General features: G+C 35.9%; 1 protein-coding gene across 2 annotated transcripts in view; it reads left to right on the top strand.

The window, feature by feature from the left end:
* Positions 1 to 18351, top strand: part of mvb12bb (multivesicular body subunit 12Bb) — a 134353-nt gene extending 116002 nt beyond the window's left edge. The window contains exons 9-10 of one of the 2 annotated variants that reach the window (XM_061985773.1): positions 288 to 347; positions 17809 to 18351. In XM_061985773.1, the coding sequence (XP_061841757.1) occupies positions 288 to 347; positions 17809 to 17850 (102 nt within the window). In that variant the 3' untranslated portion in view covers positions 17851 to 18351. The remainder of the gene's footprint in view (positions 1 to 287; positions 348 to 17808) is intronic. The other variant, XM_061985774.1, reaches the window with a different exon arrangement.
* The last annotated feature ends 945 nt before the right edge of the window (positions 18352 to 19296 follow it).

The following is a 19296-nucleotide window of genomic DNA, read 5'->3' as shown; positions in this document are numbered from 1 at the left end:
TTTCTTTGCCTTTTTCTTCCATCTATTATTCCTTCCTTTGCTATCCTATCCACTGCTGTCCTTGCCTCCACCCTGAGTGATGAATGCGTGCACTCAGGCAAAGCTGGCTCAATGCAGTCCATTTGGCTGGCTGGCGGCGGTTGTCACCATAGCCGGTTTGTATTGACACAGAGGGAGAGGATTAAAGATTTTAAGCATGCTTACTTAGCCATGAGCCTAACCGCCATGTTTCTTGTGTGTGTTTTTTTTTCTTCCCTTCTCCCTCCTCTCCATGCTTTTGATTTCAGATGCAGCGAGTCAATTTAATGGGCATTACGATCAAATCCCTGGCACAGATCGAGGAGGAAGTGAGTAGAGGCTGCAACGCTCGACTGCAGCTGCCGCCGCTGGCCTAGAATGCAAAGCAAACAATCTTGGGCTTGTAATTAAGTGTCTGAGACAGCGAGACCCTGTTGGCTCCACTAAGCCCCAATTGAATAAAAGCATGGCCGGCGAGGCAGCCATTCCCTCTTAAAAGCTTTGTCTACTGTTCCAAAGCCCCTTGACTTCTATTCCCCAATTCTTACCCCAAACAGTTCAATCAAGCATCTCTAGGAACGCCGTAGAGTTCTAGAGGTTTTGATCTTTTAAAATTCACGAATCCGAACGCACGAGCAGGCGAACACGCTCAATTTCCTCCCCATTTCGGATGAAACACTAGCCTGCAGGAATGGTTAAAGGGGAACATTATCACCAGACCTATGTAAGCGTCAATATATACCTTGATGTTGCAGAAAAAAGACCATATATTTTTTTAACCGATTTCCGAACTCTAAATGGGTGAATTTTGGCGAATTAAACGCCTTTCTATTATTCGCTCTCGGCGCGATGACGTCACGTTGTGACGTCACATCGGGAAGCAATCCGCCATTGTCTCACTTTCGTCGGTGTGTTGTCGGAGGGTGTAACAACACGAACAGGGCAGTGACGTGCGGTGAGGTTCATGGCTGGTGAGGCACTGACTTCATCACAGTCAGATTTACAAACATATGAACCCTAAAGAGTATCTTATTCACCATTTGATTGGCAGCAGTTAACGGGTTATGTTTAAAAGCTCATCCCAGCATTCTTCCCTGTTTGGCACTCAGCATCAAGGGTTGGAATTGGGGGTTGAATCACCAACAATTATTCCTGGGTGCGGCGCCGCTGCTGCCCACTGCTCCCCTCATCTCCCAGGGGGTGATCAAGGGGATGGGTCAAATGCAGATGACAAATTTCACCACACCTAGTGTGTGTGTGAGACAATCATTGGTACTTTAACTTAACTTTAACTTTACACATACAAACTGTAGCACACAAAAAAGCACATTTAATAAAAAAAATGTTATTATGGTCTTACCTTTACTTATAAGTGCGGGAACAGTGGTGTTCGTGTTGGAGGAGTTGTGAATGAATGAAATATGAAATCCGTGCTGCAGTCTGCAGGTGTACCTAATGTTGTGTCCCTGCAGTCGTTCACGACTCCTCCGGCGCGAGCAATGTTGTTTTTGCACTTTTTGGCTTCTTGTTAAGTGACTTTTTTTGGGTGGATTCGGTCTTGCACGTGGAGGGTTGGGGTGTGGGCTTTGGTTGGTGTGGCGCTCCCGTTGGGGGGTGCACTCAGCCAGTGCGTCTTCGCAGCAGTTTTATGATCGCTCAGCACAAGAAATACGCTACACACATACAGTTGTTGACAAAATACACTGTACATTATATACCTCAGCTAACTAAACTATGGAAATTTATAATATAGTTCATATAGCAATACGGTCTCACTGCACAGCAGGCCAGCAGTTTGCCGAGTCCGCAATCCATGTTGAGGCACAACTGAGTGACGTGCCTCAACTGGCTGCTGATCACCGCACCGTCTCTTCTCAGTATTTGAACGGCAAATGTGAAAATTCAGCGATTTTGAATAAAAATAATATAAAACTGGTGAAGTTAAATGGAAAATAACTTTATAGTATAATCACTGGATACATATAACAATTTAATTAATTTTTTTTCTTTTTACATTTTTTTTCTGTCCATGATGGCAGGTGAGGCCCCGCCTCACATGCCTCTAGTGACCGCACGTCACTGGAACAGGGACAGATTCACGTTGCACCAGTGGCCCAAAGATGCGAAAGTGGCAAGAAATCTGACGAAATTTGTTCAAAATACGAGGCTGTGGGGAAAGCCGACGAAATGGTCAGTCATTTGTTCCGCACACTTTACCGACGAAAGCTATGCTACGACAGATCGGGCAAGAATGTGTGGATATCCTGCGACACTCAAAGCAGATGCTGACATCAACTCCAAAATTGGACAGATCAGCTTTCAGGAAAAGAGAGCGGATGAGGGTATGTCTACAGAATATATTAATTGCTGAAAACTGTATTCATTACTCGCAGTTTTACGTAAATTATTATACATAAACTGTGTTTACCAATAATTTAGCTTAAAAACATTTATTTTTGTCCAATCATTCGAGTACATTCGGGTAGTCTTGTGTAATGCAGTATTTTGTGTCTATTTAGGTATGGTTAACCTGAGTGCTGAAATCGTGGAAAAATATATGTTCTTAGCGCGCCTGAAATGGGCTGTCTGCACTCTCAAAGTGCATGTTGTTGCCAATTGTATTTCATATGCTGTAAATCTAGTTCATAGTTGTTAGTTTCCTTTAATGCCAAACAAACACATACCAATCGTTGGTTAGAAGGCGATCGCCGAATTCGTCCTCGCTTTCTCCCGTGTCGCTGGCTGTCGTGTCGTTTTCGTCGGTTTCGCTTGCATACGGTTCAAACCGATATGGCTCAATAGCTTCAGTTTCTTCTTCAATTTCGTTTTCGCTACCTGCCTCCACACTACAACCATCCGTTTCAATACATTTGTAATCTGTTGAATCGCTTAAGCCACTGAAATCCGAGTCTGAATCCGAGCTAATGTCGCTATAATTTGCTGTTCTATCCGCCATGTTTGTTTGTATTGGCATCACTGTGTGACGTCACAGGAAAATGGACGGGTGTATATAACGATGGTTAAAATCAGGCACTTTGAAGCTTTTTTTAGGGATATTGCGTGATGGGTAAAATTTTGAAAAAAACTTCGAAAAATAAAATAAGCCACTGGGAACTGATTTTTTATGGTTTTAACCCTTCTGAAATTGTGATAATGTTCCCCTTTAAGACCCGGCTTGTGTGTGTGTGTGTTGTTCGGCATTTGTGTGTGTTTTTAATGGAGGGACAACGGCCCCCCTTCTCTCTCATTAGCACAGCACCGTGGTATCAGAACTGCCAGGAAGTGACAGACCACTGTAAAAGAACAGGTGCTGTTGGGTTTGAGATGTGTTACAGAGAAAACACTCCCTCATCAAACCCGGTGTCTGTTCTGCACTCTGCCTCTGTTTTCTGTCACAAACTATCCAAATCACACAGAGTCGCCATGCTGTCATACGGTCACCTGATTGAAGCTCACTGTCAAAGCAGGTATTAATGGTGTGTGTGTGTAGGTGTGTGTGTGCGTGTGTGTGTGTGAGCCCAACCTAGATACGACCTGGCTGCTCCGGTCTCCCCCTCCACAACTTGTCGCTCCCTCACCACCTTCCTTCCTTTTTTTAGTGAGTGTGATTAGCAGGCGGACACATGGCGAGCTGAGCTGGGGAAGGGAAGGGCATGAGAAATCATTAATTACAGCCGTGCTGGAGCTGATGAAGTAAATGCAAGATAGTGTAACACGCTGGATTTAGTGAAGTGGACGACAGCACAAGATTAATGGTGGGGCCCGGCTGATGAGGATGAAGTCGCAGCTTAGCTTGATAATTAGTTTCCAAGTGGAAGCATCCCTCACCATTGTGTTATTTTACTTCTCTTTCCTTATGTTATTATACCGGGGGGGATATCTGCAGGAGAAAAAAGGAGAGAATATCACGAGGAAGACTTTTCAAACATGCCAAAGACAATGGGTGATTTCCTTCGATAACAAGAATGAGCCAAGGCCTAACCATTCTGATTTGGATTAGCACCTTCAACAGTCGATACACCCCTCCTTCAGATTATTCAATAAGATCCATTAATTATTGACATAAAAATAAAATAAAACCCTGTAAACTGTGACAGAAAAATCTAATTCTGCAACATTTTACAGATGTACTTGCCAGACCTCCAATTCCGGGAGGTGAGGGGGGCGTGGTTGGGGACGTGGTTAAGAGGGGAGGAGTATATTTACAGCTAGAATTCATCAAGTATATATAAGAAATACTTGACTTTCAGTGAATTCTAGCTATATATATATTTATTTTATTATATATATATATATATATATATATATATATATATATATATATATATATATATATATATATATATATATATATATATATATATATATATAGAGAGAGAAATACTTGAATTTCAGTGTTCATTTATTTACACATATACACACACATAACACTCATCTACTCATTGTTAAGTTAAGGGTTGAATTGTCCATCCTTGTTCTATTCTCTGTCTCTATTTTTCTAACCATGCTGAACACCCTCTCTGATATTGCATTCTGCTTCGTCTCCTTGTTGTGTGCGCAGTTGTGCACTGCACTCTCTAAAAGCCGTAGATGTTATTGTCACATATGCATGTACAGCAGATGGCAGTATTGTCCTGTTTAAGAGTGTCACGACATTGCTGTTTACGACAGACGAACTGCTTTATGGTAGACGAAAACGTGACTGCTGTTGTTGTGTGTTGTTACCGCGCTGGGAGGACTTATGGTCCGCATGGAGCTGGAGGGGGCGTGGCCTCCAGCTCCGCCTGAATTTTGGGAGATTTTCGGGAGAAAATTTGTCCCGGGAGGTTTTCGGGAGAGGCGCTGAATTTCGGGAGTCTCCCGGAAAATCCGGGAGGGTTGGCAAGTATGTCAAGATATAACTGAATTTTGCTTGACCCATGTCCTCACCTCTACCGCGGTTTTCTGCTACATGGTGGTTCTTTCCCTTTACTCAGTACTTTCACTATTTCACAGGCGTTTTTGTGATTGTTGCCGCCTAAAATGTCTGCTTTTCGCCTGGCAGCTTTTTCACAAAGTTGCGGCAAATGCTGTGATGCTTTGGAAGCCTACTTGTTCTAGTAATATTGCATCAACTTGTGATTTTATGGTGATTTTTAAGTGTGTTGTTGTATCCTTAACCCCTCAGACCACAGGATTCGAACAAACCTACAACTCTGCTTTATTTGCATAAAACTTAAAGGCCTACTGAAATGCGATGTTCTTATTTAAACGGGGATAGCAGGTCCATTCTATGTGTCATACTTGATCATTTTGCGATATTGCCATATTTTTGCTGAAAGGATTTAGTAAAAAACATCGACGATAAAGTTCGCAACTTTTGGTCGCTGATAAAAAAGCCTTGCTTGTACCGGAAGTAGCAGACGATATGTGCGTGACGTCACAGGTTGTGGAGCTCCTCACATCTGCACATTGTTTACAATCATGGCCACCAGCAGCGAGAGCGATTCGGACCGAGAAAGCGACGATTTCCCCATTAATTTGAGCGAGGATGAAAGATTTGTGGATGGGGAAAGTGAGAGTGAAGGACTAGAGGGCAGCGGGAGCGATTCAGATAGGGAAGATGCTGTGAGAGGCGGGTGGGACCTGATATTCAGCTGGGAATGACTAAAACAGTAAATAAACACAAGACACATATATACTCCATTAGCCACAACACAACCAGGCTTATATTTAATATGCTACAAATTAATACCGCATAACAAACACCTCCCCCCTCCCGTCCATATAACCCGCCAATACAACTCAAACACCTGCACAACACACTCAATCCCACAGCCCAAAGTACCGTTCACCTCCCCAAAAGTCATACAGCACATATATTTCCCAAAAGTCCCCAAAGTTACGTACGTGACATGCACATAGCGGCACGCACGTACGGGCAAGCGATCAAATGTTTGGAAGCGTACTCACGGTACCGCGTCTGCGTATCCAACTCAAAGTCCTCCTGGTAAGAGTCTCTGTTGTCCCAGTTCTCCAAAGGCCAATGGTAAACCTTGACTGTCATAATTCGGGAATGTAAACAATGAAACACCGGCTGTGTTTGTGTTGCTGCATGCCGGCCGCAATACACCGCTTCCCACCTACAGCTTTCTTCTTTGCTGTCTCCATTGTTCATTGAACAAATTGCAAAAGATTCACCAACACAGATGTCCAGAATACTGTGGAATTTTGCGATGAAAATGACGACTTAATAGCTGGTCACCATGCTGTCCCAAAATGTCCTCTACATTCCGTGACGTCACACGCTGACGTCATTAAACTGAGACGTTTTAAGCAGGATATTTCGTGCAAAATTTAAAATTGCACTTTATTAAGCTAACCCGGCCATATTGGAATGTGTTGCTTGCAATGTTAAGATTTCATCATTGATATATAAACTATCAGATATCAGACTGCGTGGTCGGTAGTAGTGGGTTTCAGTAGGCCTTTAAGTGTTAGTTTTGAACATTGACAGCAATTTATCAGTCCCCCCAGGATTTTGCGGGCTTTTTTTTTTAGATGCTTGGTTTCATTTTACCATGAAGTGCGATGGAAGGTGCAGTGTTTAATTGCAGGAGAAAGTGAAAGTTGCAATAAGTGGTTGTCATTTTCCCTCTTTGTAATCATTATATTATAAATATTTAGACTTAGACTTAGACTTCCTTTTTATTGTCATTCAAATTTGAACTTTGCAGCACAGATAAGAATGACATTTCGTTACATAAGCTCATGGTAGTGCAGGATAAAAAAACAATAAGGTGCATATATAAATAAATAAATATATATAAATGATATACATAATATATATATAAAATAAATAAATATATATAAATAACTAATTAGATTACTGATAAATATATTGCACTTTTTCACATGCGTCCACGTTTATGGATGTATGTTATATTGTCTTTTTTTATTCCAGCGAGTTAATCCATTTTGGGGGGAGTTGAGGGGATAATTTAATTATGACGCGTTTAAGAGTCTAATTATGATAGATTTTCACTAATATGGCACACAAACATTTGCAAAATAAATAAAAAAGAAGATACACCTGTAAGCAAATGACTAAAGCACTCACACAAGGAAAAAACTGTATTTCACAGTAAAAATGATACATGCTGAAGACTAGGGCTGGGCGATATGGCCTTTTATTAATAACTCGATATTTTTAGGCCATGTCACGATACATGATATATATCTCAATTAGAGATGTCCGATAATATCCGCCTGCCGATTTTATCGGCCGATAAATGCGTTAAAATGTAATTTCGGAAATTATCGGTATCGTTTTTTTTATTATCGGTATCGAGTTTTTTTGTTGTTTTTTTTTTTTAATACAACATATAAAACACAAGATACACTTACAATTAGTGCACCAACCCAAAAAACCTCCCTCCCCCATTTACACTCATTCACACTCATTCACACAAAAGGGTTGTTTCTTTCTGTTATTAATATTCTGGTTCCTACATTATATATCAATATATATCAATACAGTCTGCAAGGGATACAGTCCGTAAGCACACATGATTGTGCGTGCTGCTGGTCCACTAATAGTACTATACTTTAACAGTTAATTTTACTAATTTTCATTACTTACTAGTTTCTATGTAACTGTTTTTATATTGTTTTACTTTCTTTTTTATTCAAGAAAATGTTTTTAATTTATTCATCTTACTTTATTTTATTATTATTTTTAAAAGTACCTTTTCTTTACCATACCTGGTTGTCCAAATTAGGCATAATAATGTGTTAATTCCACGACTGTATATATCGGTTGATATCGGTATCGGTAATTAAAGAGTTGGACAATATCGGAATATCGGATATCGGCAAAAAGCCATTATCGGACATCCCTAATCTCAATATTTTGCCTTAGCCTTTAATAAACACTTGATGCATATAATCACAGCAGTATGATGATTCTATGTGTCTACATTAAAACATTCTTGTTCATACTGCATTAATATATGCAAATTTTAAACTTTCATGCAGAGAAGGAAACCAAAACTAAGTCAATTTACCAAAACCGTATTTATTAAACCGTTACTAAGCAGTGGCACAAACATTCATGTCATTTCAAAACAGAAAGTGCAAGATTGTCAGAGACATTTTAAAACAAGCTATGAGTGCACTTTTGTGCATGATGTCACTTAGATGACTTATCAAAACAACACTAAATTAAAGTGCACTTTTTGTACAGAACGCCACTACAATATTTTACAAATAAAGTGCACTTTTGTGCATGATGTCACACAATATATTTCAATAACTGTCAAATAAAAATGAGCTGCATAATAGGAAATCAAATAGTGTATATCCTTCGCTATGTGGTAGGTTTCTGCGGACGTTATCTCCTTATGTTGTTGACTATTTTTTTCATACAGTGTTGATGTGGAAATGGAAGATGCCAGGCTCAATTGGGTCAGTGCTGGTTACTTCGGCATTTTGTTGGGTGTGGCACCGGCCGGAGATGTTGACATGCGGAGTTTCAAGCACTCCTTATTGCCTAGCGGGTGACTTTTCAAATGAAGCTACAAATTAGTAGTTTTGCTACTTTTTGTAGCAACGCTTTTACCGCGTACTTTACATATTACGGCTTGAAGCCAAACCACAGCCAGACGATGGACTACTTGCTGTTTTTCTTGGGAAATAATTATTCCTCCATTTGTTACCAGATTGGCTCCTTCTATCTCTCGTATTACCACTCGCACAGCTCGTATACTCGAATACCGTATTTTTCGGAGTATAAGTCGCTCCGGAGTACAAGTCGCACCACCCGAAAATGCATAATAAAGAAGGAAAAAAAACATATATAAGTCGCACTGGAGTATAAGTCACATTTTTTGGGGACGTTTATCTGATAAAACCCAACACCAAGAATAGACATTTGAAAGGCAATTTAAAATAAATAAAGAATAGTGAACAACAGGCTGAATAAGTGTACGTTATATGAGGCATAAATAACCAACTGAGAACGTGCCTGGTATGTTAACGTAACATATTATGGTAAGAGTCATTCAAATAACTATAACATATAGAACATGCTATACGTTTACCAAACAATCTGTCACTCCTAATCGCTAAATCCCATGAAATCTTATACGTCTAGTCTCTTACGTGAATGAGCTAAATAATATTATTCGATATTTTACGGTAATGTGTTAATAATTTCACACATAAGTTGCTCCTGAGTCTAAGTCGCACCCCCGGCCAAACTATGAAAAATACTGCGACTTATAGTCTGAAAAATACGGTACTCACAAACTAGTCCTTTTCTACATCGCACAGAGACAAACCCACGATATATCGAGTATATTCTATATATCGACCAGCCCTACTGAAGACGACTTAATGGAAATGCTCTCAATAGACATTACTAGTATCTGCACTAGCTGTACACTGACTACTCTAAAGTATATCCAATGTTCATGTCTTGCATTCTCCCTTTAAAAGATATTGAAATAAATTGGTTTAGATGTGTACCGGTTTTCACTTTGTGAGTTACTGTATATGCAGAGCTCATTTTCAATATGTTCTTTATCCATAAAGTGTATCATCTCTTAACCAGCAGTTACCTACCGTAGTGGTTCTCAACCTTTTTTCAGTGATGTACCCCCTGTGAACATTTTTTTGATTCAAGTATCCCCTAATCAGAGCAAAGCATTTTTGGTTGAAAAAAAAGAGATAAATAAGTAAAATACAGCACTATGTCATCAGTTTCTGATTTATTAAATTGTATAACAGTGCAAAATATTGCTCATTTGTAGTGGTCTTTCTTGAATTATTTGAAAAAAAAAAATCAAAATAACTAAAAACTTGTTGAAAAATAAACAAGTGATTCAATTATAAATAGAGATTTCCACACATAGAAGTAATCATCAACTTAAAGTGCCCTTTTTGGGGATTGTAATAGAGATCCATCTGGATTCATGAACTTAACTCTAAACATTTCTTCACAAAAAAAGAAATCTTTAACATCAATATTTATGGAACATGTCCACAAAAAATCTATCTGTCAACACTGAATATTGCATTGTTGCATTTCTTTCACAATTCTTTTTGACAGACATTTTAAAAAAAAATCTCACGTACCCCTTGGCATACCTTCAAGTACCCCCAGGGGTACGCGTACCCCCATTTGAGAACCACTGTGTTCCGATACCTTTACTGCACGAGACGTTACATTCGTTGCACACTTGGCACTATCTCAAGCACTTGGCAGGCAAACAGGCGTGTTAACAGACTGCCTCTTTGTAATGTTGCAATTTCCCATGCCAACAAAGCAAGTATTATTGACAGAAAGTTTTTAAACGTAAGGCTCCACTTTTGAAAATGATTTTAATTTACATTAGATATGCTATATACATGCTACTGATTAACATTAGTGATTTTACATGGTGATTTCAACACATCCAAATGATCAAAACCACAACTAAGATGCACGTTACATTCAAACAGCTGGTGCAAAAATAACGACATTGCTTACAGCATAAACACTTTGTAGGGCTCAACAAAATCCAAAACTGACACATTAAACATAATGGCAAAGACTAATTTCTGGCTACGACAACACACCTTGGACAAACTAAAATGAATGCATACTTGCCAGGACTCTCCCTACCTATACAGGTTTGAATCCTGTTTTTAAAAATGTATGTTTAATAATGTTAAAATTGTTATTTTACAAATGTTTTTAACAATTTATTTTGATAACATTATTTTAGTGCATGTATTGCGTGTTGTTAAAAGAAAAGGTGATGGAACACAGTGGTGAACATGCCCTTCCCCAAATACTTTGGCACATGTTGCTGGCATCAAATTCTAAAGTTAATGATTATTTGCAAAAAAAAAAAAAATGTTATCAGTTTGAACATCAAATGTGTTGTCTTTGTAGCATATTCAACTGAATATGGGTTGAAAATGATTTGCAAATCATTGTATTCCGTTTATATTTACATCTAACACAATTCCCCAACTCATATGGATACGTGGTTTGTATATATATATATATATATATATATATATATATATATATATATATATATATATATATATATATATATATATATATATATATATATACATATATATATATATATATATATATATATATATATATATATATATATATATATATATATACTGTATATATATATATATATATATATATATATATGTATATATATATATATATATACATATATGCATATATATATATATATATATATATATATATATATATATGTATACATATATATATATATATATATATATATATATATATATATATATATATATATATATACTGTATATGTATATATATATATATATATATATATATATGTATACATATATATATATATATATATATATATATATACATATATGTATATATATATATATATATACATATATATATATATATATATATATATATATATACTGTATATGTATATATATATATATATATATATATATATATGTATACATATATATATATATATATATATATATATATACATATATGTATATATATATATATATATATATATATATACATATATATATATATATATATATATATATACTGTATATATATATATATATATATATATATATATATATATATATATATATATATATATATATATATATATATATATATGTATATATATATATATATATACATATATGTATATATATATATATATATATATATATATATATATATATATGTATACATATATATATATATATATATATATATATATATATATATATATATATATATATATATATATATATATATATACTGTATATGTATATATATATATATATATAAAATACTGATACAATGTTGTAATGGGGGCAAAAGAACAATTCTGTTTAATTGTCATGATCATCATTATACTTAAAGGTGCTCTTTGAAACTTGCAAATACATCTTTTAAAATGAACATACTATAAATGAAGTTTGGATATACTTTAGAATAGTCACTGTACAGCAGTATACAAAGTATATTTTTTATAGTAATGTCCTGTAAGATTATTTGTATTGTCGACTCTTTGTCAGAATAAATTATTTTTAACTTTCATGTGAAGGCTGAGATATCATGTGTACCGGTAGTCTTTTTCCAGCAGTAATACACTTTTACACATTTGAATGTGCCATGTTGGTCTATACTTTTCTCAGTCTATTTGTTTATATTTTGTCACAAATCACTTTTTCTTCAGCATATCTCCCCTTTGTAATTCCAGAGTGAACATTTCAGCAAAGACTTCCCATTTTATGTTTTGGGGAGGAACTTCTTAATATTCAAATTAATTTAAATTGTATTTGTTAAAAGAATAACATTCTGACATTTCTTAAAATCCTGTGCTTTTTGGGTTCAAGGTATTAAAAAAACACTGAAATATTATTTTCAAATACGTAAAATCACCAGGGAGTGTAATGATAATGAAAAAAATAAGTCTTAAAACATCACGACTTTTTGAAAATGCCGCAAAATCAGACATTTTAGGCCTACCAATCACAAAAAAAAGAGCCTGCAAAATCCTTATGGGGTCTGATTATAGGTGTAAAACACATTAAGAACAACTTAATTCGTAATGAAGTTGCAAACCTGTGAAGGTTTTCGTCTTTGGACCTGTGACCGTAGTGTCCGTCTAAACAAGTGACACTTTGTCTCCAATAGCCTCGTTTCTAACCCCATTAAAAATCAATCAAAGTCTGTTCATATAGCCCTCAATTACACGTGTCTCAAAGGGCTGCACAAGCCACAACGACATCCTCGGCTCAGATCTCACATCAGGGCAAGAAAAAACTCAATGCAATGGGATACAATGAGGAGTGGTCCACCCCCCGGGTCCCGACTTTGAATCATCTGTGGTCACCTAATAAAAGTTCAAGTAAAGTACCACTGATAGTCACACACACACTAGGTGTGGTGAAATTACTCTCTGCATTTGACCCATCCCTTTGGTCCACCCCCTGGGAGGTGAGGGGAGCAGTGAGCAGCAGCGGTGTCCGCGCTCGCGAATAATTTTGGTGATGTAACCCCCAATTCCAACTCTTGATGCTGAGTGCCAAGCAGGGAGGTAATGGGTCCCATTTTTATAGTCTTTGGTATTACTCGGCCGGGGTTTGAACTCACGGCCTACCAATTTCAGGGCGGACACTCTAACCACAAGGCCACTGAGCAGGTAACCTGTTCATTTTAGAATTGATTTTAAAATCTTGCTGTTTGCTTTTAAAGCTTTGCATGGACTGGCACCTCACTATATCTCGGACCTCATCCAAATTTACACCCCTGCGCGCTCTGAGGTCCGAGAGCCATCTCCAGCTCGTGGTGCCCAAGACCAGACTTAAAACCAGGGGAGACAGGGCCTTCTCTCTGGAACACTCTCCCCCTCCATGTTCGAACTGCTCCCACAGTGGAGTGTTTTAAGTCTCGTCTTTAAGACCCACTTTTATTCTCTGGCTTTTAACACTACGTGGGTTGTGTTTTTAAATTGTGATTTCTATTTATTGTTTTAATTGGTTTTACCCTTTAAAATTGGTTTTAATCTTAGTTATTTTAATATTGGTTTTATATTCATTTGTTTTGTTTTGTTGGTTAGAAGGCGATCGCCGAATTCGTCCTCGCTTCCTCCCGTGTCGCTGGCTGTCGTGTCGTTTTCGTCGGTTTCGCTTGCATACGGTTCAAACCGATATGGCTCAATAGCTTCAGTTTCTTCAATTTCGTTTTCGCTACCTGCCTCCACACTACAACCATCCGTTTCAATACATGCGTAATCTGTTGAATCGCTTAAGCCCCTGAATCCCGAGCTAATGTCGCTATAATTTGCTGTTCTATCCGCCATGTTTGTTTGTATTGGCATCACTGTGTGACGTCACAGGAAAATGGACGGGTGTATATAACGATGGTTAAAATCAGGCACTTTGAAGCTTTTTTTAGGGATATTGCGTGATGGGTAAAATTTTGAAAAAAACTTCGAAAAATAAAATAAGCCACTGGGAACTGATTTTTAATGGTTTTAACCTTTTTGAAATTGTGATAATGTTCCCCTTTAAAGGCTAGCGTATACAAATGAGTTTTAGGATGGAACTTGAAAATATGAATTCATGAAAGAGATGTGCACCCTAGGCTCACATACAGCACGTGTGCACGTGTAATTGAGGAAAACTGTTGGCACACTTGTAGATAAGACCATTTCCTAGCAGGCCTCACTTAAGCCATGTCTGCAATGATGTTGGTTCCAGCAATTAGGCATTCTTTTCATTTCCCAAATGACTCGCAAAACTTGCGGATATTATAATTGCTTTTAGCCACGCATATCTAATTTGTGTCTTTTTAAGTGTTAATTAGTACGTGATTTAAAGGGACGTCTTCATGTGGTTTGCGCCGCTGAAAAATACTCTTTGGCGGCCGGCTTAATGATTTGAGTTCATATAGGGAGAATGTGTGAGGGTGAGTGAAGCGTGTGTGTGTGTGTGTGTGTGTGTGTGTGTGTGTGTGTGTGTGCACATGACAAGGTTTTCATTAGCACCTATGCCTGATGGCTTTTCAGCATTGCTTTTGGGAGTTAGCCGTGTCTTCCTATGTGCGGATGCATGGAGGCAGAGATGTACACATGGGGGGTGGGGGGGGTGGGGTGCCGTGAGAGGGCCAGCTCCAAATGGAGGTGGAATTAATGAAGACAACATGTCACATATTTTTGGCAGAGGAGCAGGAACAGGAAATGAAGCCGGCCTCGTCTGGGTGACTGCCGCCCATGTTCTAGTGTGTCACTGTCCTGTCAGCCTCTGTGTAAAAGTGGCAGACATTGATACATGCCTTACCCGATAACACCCCATTCCCCCATCCATCATCCACACACACGCGCACACACACTCGCACACACATTTAAATACATAGGCTATATACATACGTGCATAGTGAGATTTGTTTATTTACCGTGCAATCTGTTTTTTGAGTCCTGGGGGGCCTGAATTTGCACACTAACAGGGTTGTGATGTGTGACAGCATTGGAGGTTCCGTCAAGTAGATGAAAATCAGAATATGAAGTATTTTAATTGCGAGAACCTGTTCTAAGCCATTGTTGCAGTGTGCTCAATAGTTGCCTTTTTTTGAAGAGCTAGAAACTTATTTCAGTGATCATACAGCACCCTCTAGTGGTGGGTTGCAGTAATACAACTCGGTTCATGACTGTGTACTGTAGCCTATTCCAGAGAGTTAATTTTTTAATCTTTTAATTTATTTTTCTCATAAATTTTCACATAAAGTTCTAACTTGATTATTTTCTCTCAAATTCATAACATGTTTAAAATAAAATTTCGTTTTTTGGCGTTTGCTTTTCTGAACACAACATACTATCTACATTCTACACCAGATGTTTTTTAGTTATTTTTTTTAAATCTGTCCTTTCTAATTTTCTACCACTTGTTACTCTCTGTCTCCTAGCCGCTCAGCCAAATCATTATGTCTAAAAATGCATTTTCCCATTGATAATGTGACATCACACACACACACACACACACACATATATATATATATATAAATGTGTGTGTGTGTGTGTGTATATATATATATATATATATATATATATAAATATATATATATATATATAAATATATATATATATATATATATATATATATATATATATATATATATATATATAAATGTGTGTGTGTGTGTGTAGATATATATATATATATGTATGTATATATATATATCTATATCTATACACACACACATGTATTTATATATATACATTTTGATATATATATGTATATATATATATATATATATATACATATATACATATACATAGACTTATGTATACATTTACATATATATAATAAATATAAATGTATATAAATAAATGTGTGTGTGTGTGTGTATATATATATACACACACACACACATTTATTTATATATATATATATCTATACACACACACACATTTATTTATATATATAAATTTTGATATATATTTGTATATATATATATATATATATATATATAACATAAATATACACATATACATAGACTTATGTATACATTTACATATATATAATAAATATAAATGTATATAAATAAATGTGTGTGTGCGTATATATATATATATATATATATATATACATATATATATATATATATATGTATGTACATATATATACATATATGTATATAAATGTATATGTATATATGCATATATATACATTTATATATATATATATAAATATATGTACTGTATATATATATATGTACATATATTTATATATATACATATATGTATATATAATGTATATAAATGTATATGTATATATATGCATATATATACATTTATATACATATAAATATATGTACTGTATATATATATATATATATATATATATATATGTATATAAATATATGTGTATATATATAAATATATATATATGTGTGTGTGTGAGTGTATATATTTATATATAAATGTATATGTATTTAAACATATATATGTGTGTGTGTGTATATATTTATATATAAATGTATATGTATATGTACATATATATATATATATATATATATATATATATATATATATATATATATATATTACAGCCCGGTCCCTGGCCATATTTTTTTAATCCAATGGGGCCCCCGAGTCAATAAGTTTGGACACAATAAAAAAAAAAAGAAGCATATCCAATAATATATCTTCATCGGCAAAAACAAAGACGGAAAACACAAAAATAATATTAATGTTGAAAGAAAAAAAAAAATGAAAAAAATAAGTGTATATTTTCTTGCCCCATCACTCAGAAATTCTAATATTTAACCATCAATACAATACATAAATATCTGATACTTGACCGTTTTAAGTATATTAATACATACATACATACATATATTCATAAAAATACCAAAAGGTGAATGGATTATTTGCCTTGAAAAACCTCAAATCTCCATTGTAATTGATGCATTTATTGAATCATGTCGCTACTCTGCCAGAAGAGGGCAGTATGACTTAATCTTCTGCCACTCTGTACTCCAAATAACTATCCGTGTCCTCAGAAACCCAGCATTATTATATTTTTCTTTCTCCGAGGACACTGCAAATATGTATAACACGACATAATTTGCATTTTATAACTGAAAAAAGTGCAACAATTCTCTTTTTTGTTGTTGTTTTTCACTGTATTTGTAATTACTTCTGCTTTATACCAGTGGTTCCTAAACTATTTTCACCAAGTACCACCTCAGAAAATACTTGGCTCTCCAAGTCCCAACATAATGACCTACATTAAAATACAGTAGCGGAGTAGGTCTAAGTAGTCATTAAAAACAAGGCAGAAGTTGTATATAACAGGTATATTGGATGGGGTTGTTAAGTAATTATATTTTAATCAGAATAATCACACTCCAAATTTGTGATAAATCACGATTAATAAAGGGTTATTATTTGCTTGCATGAATAACATTTGCTGAAGAAAATACCACAATATTTGGATACAAATGCAATTTAGTAGTCAGAATGCCATACACAAAGGTTTTTTTTATATGTTTTATAGCCCTAATAATAAACATGTTTTTACACATTGTTTGAATGTAAATAAATAAAATAAAGTGATTCTGCTCTATACTTTCATTATATTGCGTTAGGTATTTTGTAGTCACGTTTGTGTAAATATTGGAGATTGTTTGACTCAAGCGTGTGTTCTTTTTATAACAGTATGTGTTCACTAATAAGTGTGTATTTTTGTTTTCCTGTCATGCAGTTTGACTACAACTTCAGCACGGAGCGAAGCATTGTTGTGTAAGAAGAACTCCTTCTGAACTCCCTTCTGGTGGGCGGCTGAGGGTGGAGTCGGCTCTCTTGGTTGCTTGGTTGGGTCTGCTCCTTGTCTCTGGCTATGCTCCCTCCCCCCACCCCAGCAGACGATGGCGTGGAACACCCCAGATGCCACCATAGTGTATAGATTTTTTTGTTGTTGTTGTTTTTGTTTTACTTTTGTGGCTGTGTGTAGAAGTGGCTGGTTGCACCAGCTCTGCTCTTTTAATGCATTTAATGTCCTTTGTTTTCTTTGATGTTTCTCTCTTACACACATGTTTATGTGTGCTATGGCTATGGGTTTTTTATTTCCTTGGCCTCAGTCTGGACCCCCTCTCCAGGGGCCCAGGCTTAGACTGATTTTTTATTTTTTTTTCTCACCAGCGTTTACCTGTTTCTTACCTTTTTTGTAAGGGGCGCCTGAAATTGGCAGACCCGTCAGCGATCCTGTTCTGTCTCCCTGTAATGTTTGTCTGATCTTGAATGGGATTGTGCTGAAAATCTTAATTTCTCCTCGGGGATTATTAAAGTATTTCTGATTCTGATTCTGATTCTGATTGACAACTGAATGGACCGTACTTGTGGACAAAAGTAAATATTGCTAATTTTAATAAAAGCAAAAAAAGTGGATTTTGCACAATACTATTAGTTTTTCTTTTTTTTGAAATTACATTATGTCAAGACTTGGACTTTGGCATGGTTTGTTCTACTGTGGTGCAAATGATTTGGACCAAACATGGCGTGAAGTTGAATACATATTTAATTTTAACACTCAAAAAAAAGAATAAACAAAAGGTGCGCACAAAACTTGGCTATAAAAACAAAAAACTCGCACAAAGGCAGAACTATGGACAAAAAACAAAAACTTGCAAACTATGGCATGTATAAAGAAAACTTACTTGGACAAGAAAAGGGCATGAAAAAGAGCAGCATGGATCATAAGGGTGTGTAGAGAGTGTGGAGCATGAATGTGATGTTGCCAGGCCGACCAACAGAAAATGACAGGCTTAAATAGTCATGTGGTGATTGAAAACAGGTACTTGAGTTCAAATGAATCAGGTGCACGAGTCCAAGATGTGAAACAGGTGACACTAATGGTTGTCAAGGTAACAAACAAACAAGGAAGTGCAACCAGGAACTAAAAAGAGTCCAAAAAACAAACAGCACATGGCCAAACAAAAACATGATCAACAGACATGACACATTGTAAATCATGTATTATTCTGTGTTTGAAGATCAGTAAAATATACTGCAAAGCTCCAAAATCATATTTGATTAATTGTGTCTTTTACTTTGGCTGTTATTTGTGACATTTGTCAGGGGCGGGTTGTCACCAAGGGACAACGCAGAGCACCAACACACACGACATACTGACAGATCTCTCTGATTTGTTCCAGTAGAAATATCTTTCCATCACAAAGTTCATCAGGCAGTG

This window comes from Nerophis lumbriciformis, linkage group LG12, assembly GCF_033978685.3.
Source record: "Nerophis lumbriciformis linkage group LG12, RoL_Nlum_v2.1, whole genome shotgun sequence".
NCBI lineage: Eukaryota > Metazoa > Chordata > Actinopteri > Syngnathiformes > Syngnathidae > Nerophis > Nerophis lumbriciformis.
This window is presented reverse-complemented; position numbering and strand designations above follow the sequence as displayed.